Source organism: Contarinia nasturtii, unplaced genomic scaffold, assembly GCF_009176525.2.
Source record: "Contarinia nasturtii isolate CC-2019 unplaced genomic scaffold, AAFC_CNas_1.1 Cnas_scaffold_1699, whole genome shotgun sequence".
NCBI classification, from domain to species: domain Eukaryota; kingdom Metazoa; phylum Arthropoda; class Insecta; order Diptera; family Cecidomyiidae; genus Contarinia; species Contarinia nasturtii.
The window spans coordinates 4329127-4330820 of record NW_022199032.1 but is presented as its reverse complement, the minus strand read 5'-3'; the positions used below and the strand labels follow the sequence as shown (position 1 = coordinate 4330820).

General features: G+C 34.1%; 1 protein-coding gene across 1 annotated transcript in view; it reads right to left on the bottom strand.

Moving 5' to 3' along the window:
- Window positions 1-1368, bottom strand: part of LOC116346928 (pyridoxal phosphate homeostasis protein) — a 3374-nt gene extending 2006 nt beyond the window's left edge. The window contains exons 1-4 of the mRNA XM_031777244.1: window positions 1178-1368; window positions 890-1102; window positions 671-812; window positions 361-602 (exon numbers count right to left, since the gene is read on the bottom strand). Coding sequence (XP_031633104.1) covers window positions 361-602; window positions 671-812; window positions 890-1102; window positions 1178-1270 — 690 coding nt within the window. The 5' untranslated portion in view covers window positions 1271-1368. The remainder of the gene's footprint in view (window positions 1-360; window positions 603-670; window positions 813-889; window positions 1103-1177) is intronic.
- Between the last annotated feature and the right edge of the window lie 326 nt (window positions 1369-1694).

The following is a 1694-nucleotide window of genomic DNA, read 5'->3' as shown; positions in this document are numbered from 1 at the left end:
CCCCCCCCCCCCCTTAAATTTTTTCCTTGAGGACGTATGATAACAGTAGAACTGCAATAAAACTATAATTTAAAGAAAATGTGTGTCATCCATAATTTGAGTGAAAATGCAGAAAAATGTCAAATTATGGCATTGAAATTTCAATATTGCCCCTAAAAAATTCTCAAAAGTGACCAAAATTTTACTAGCATAGTGACTTGCGTTGAATATTTAGTGAATACTTTGAAAATCTGAGATCAACATTCTAAAGTCTCATAACCAAAAAAAAGCTTGAAATGATTCATTCAAGCCTCTATTTTCGCCTGTATCGATTGAATACCAAGATTTAAAGCCCATTCAACTTTCTTTTTACAAACCTACCGCTTGTTCAAAATCGTCCGACATTCCCATCGAAATTTGTACATTTTCCGGTGATAAATTAAACGTATCGCATATATTCTTGTGACATTCTAAGAGGCATACAAAGTCCGGATTTGGTCCAGTGGAATAATCGTGGCCAAATTTACCGATTGTCATCACCCCATCTGGAATCAAATGCTTACAATTTTCAGTGATGTGTCGGTACAAATCGACGACAGTATTTGGTTCAACGCCACTCTTAGCTAAAATCAAAAAATTAGATTTAAATAGAAATGAGGTATATAGTATACCATAGAAATGTATATATTACCATCTTCTTGACTCGTGTTCACTTGAACTAGAATCTTGAGTGGTTTGCTAGGCGAAATGTTTCCCCATTTCTTATTCAATTCATTCGCCAACTTGAGACTGTCAACGGTTTCTATCATTTCCAAGCGCGGGACTTTTAGCAACTGAAAAATGTGTACAATATAAGAATGGTGTTCTTTATTTCAATTGGAAGAAATATTCAGCGCAGAAGAGACTTTACCTTATTCACCGAACTTGATTGCAAATGGCCAATAAAATGCCAACGTATTTCGGGGCATTTTACATTGATCAATTCATTTGTGCTCTTATCCCACAGCTCTTTCACATAATTTTCTCCAAAATGACGTTGACCAGCCGAGTAGGCATCAATGATCATCTCAATTGGCTTTGTTTTACTAACCGCCACCAATGTTGGTTTTGCGCATCGATTTCCCTGATTGGACGACATTTTTTGCAATTCATTTAATGTTATCAGTAAACGTAAACAGAGAGTGTTGATTCATCTTACCGGACTTCGTTTCAAATACGATTGTTCAACACGTTCCAGAATATGCTTAATGCCCAATTTGACGTCAACACTTTCCATAATGCGATTTATCATTTGTTCTAATCAAAATTAAAAATCAATTTGAATTTTGTCTGTGAAGAGTCTATTTTCTCTGATCGAATTGTGTTATCAACAAAACGATTTCAATTGATTCCATGCGACACTGTCAATTTTACTTTAATTCAAAATACTTTTAGCTTTGAATACTTATCTGTATCTTAAATACAATTTATTGCATTGCGTAATGTAAAGTTTGTTCGATTAAAAATTGAACAAAAAGATGGCGCAATATATTGGATTATTTGAACGAATTTAGAAACACCATGAAAAAACAGAATGAAGAGAGAGAGAGAGAGAGCAAATCAATAATATTTTAAATTAAACTTTTTCGAGAATTGGAGACACAAACAGGTATCAGATCTGCGTCCATAAATTGAGGTTTTACAGTAAAAATCCGCAAATTACGGCATTGAAAAAG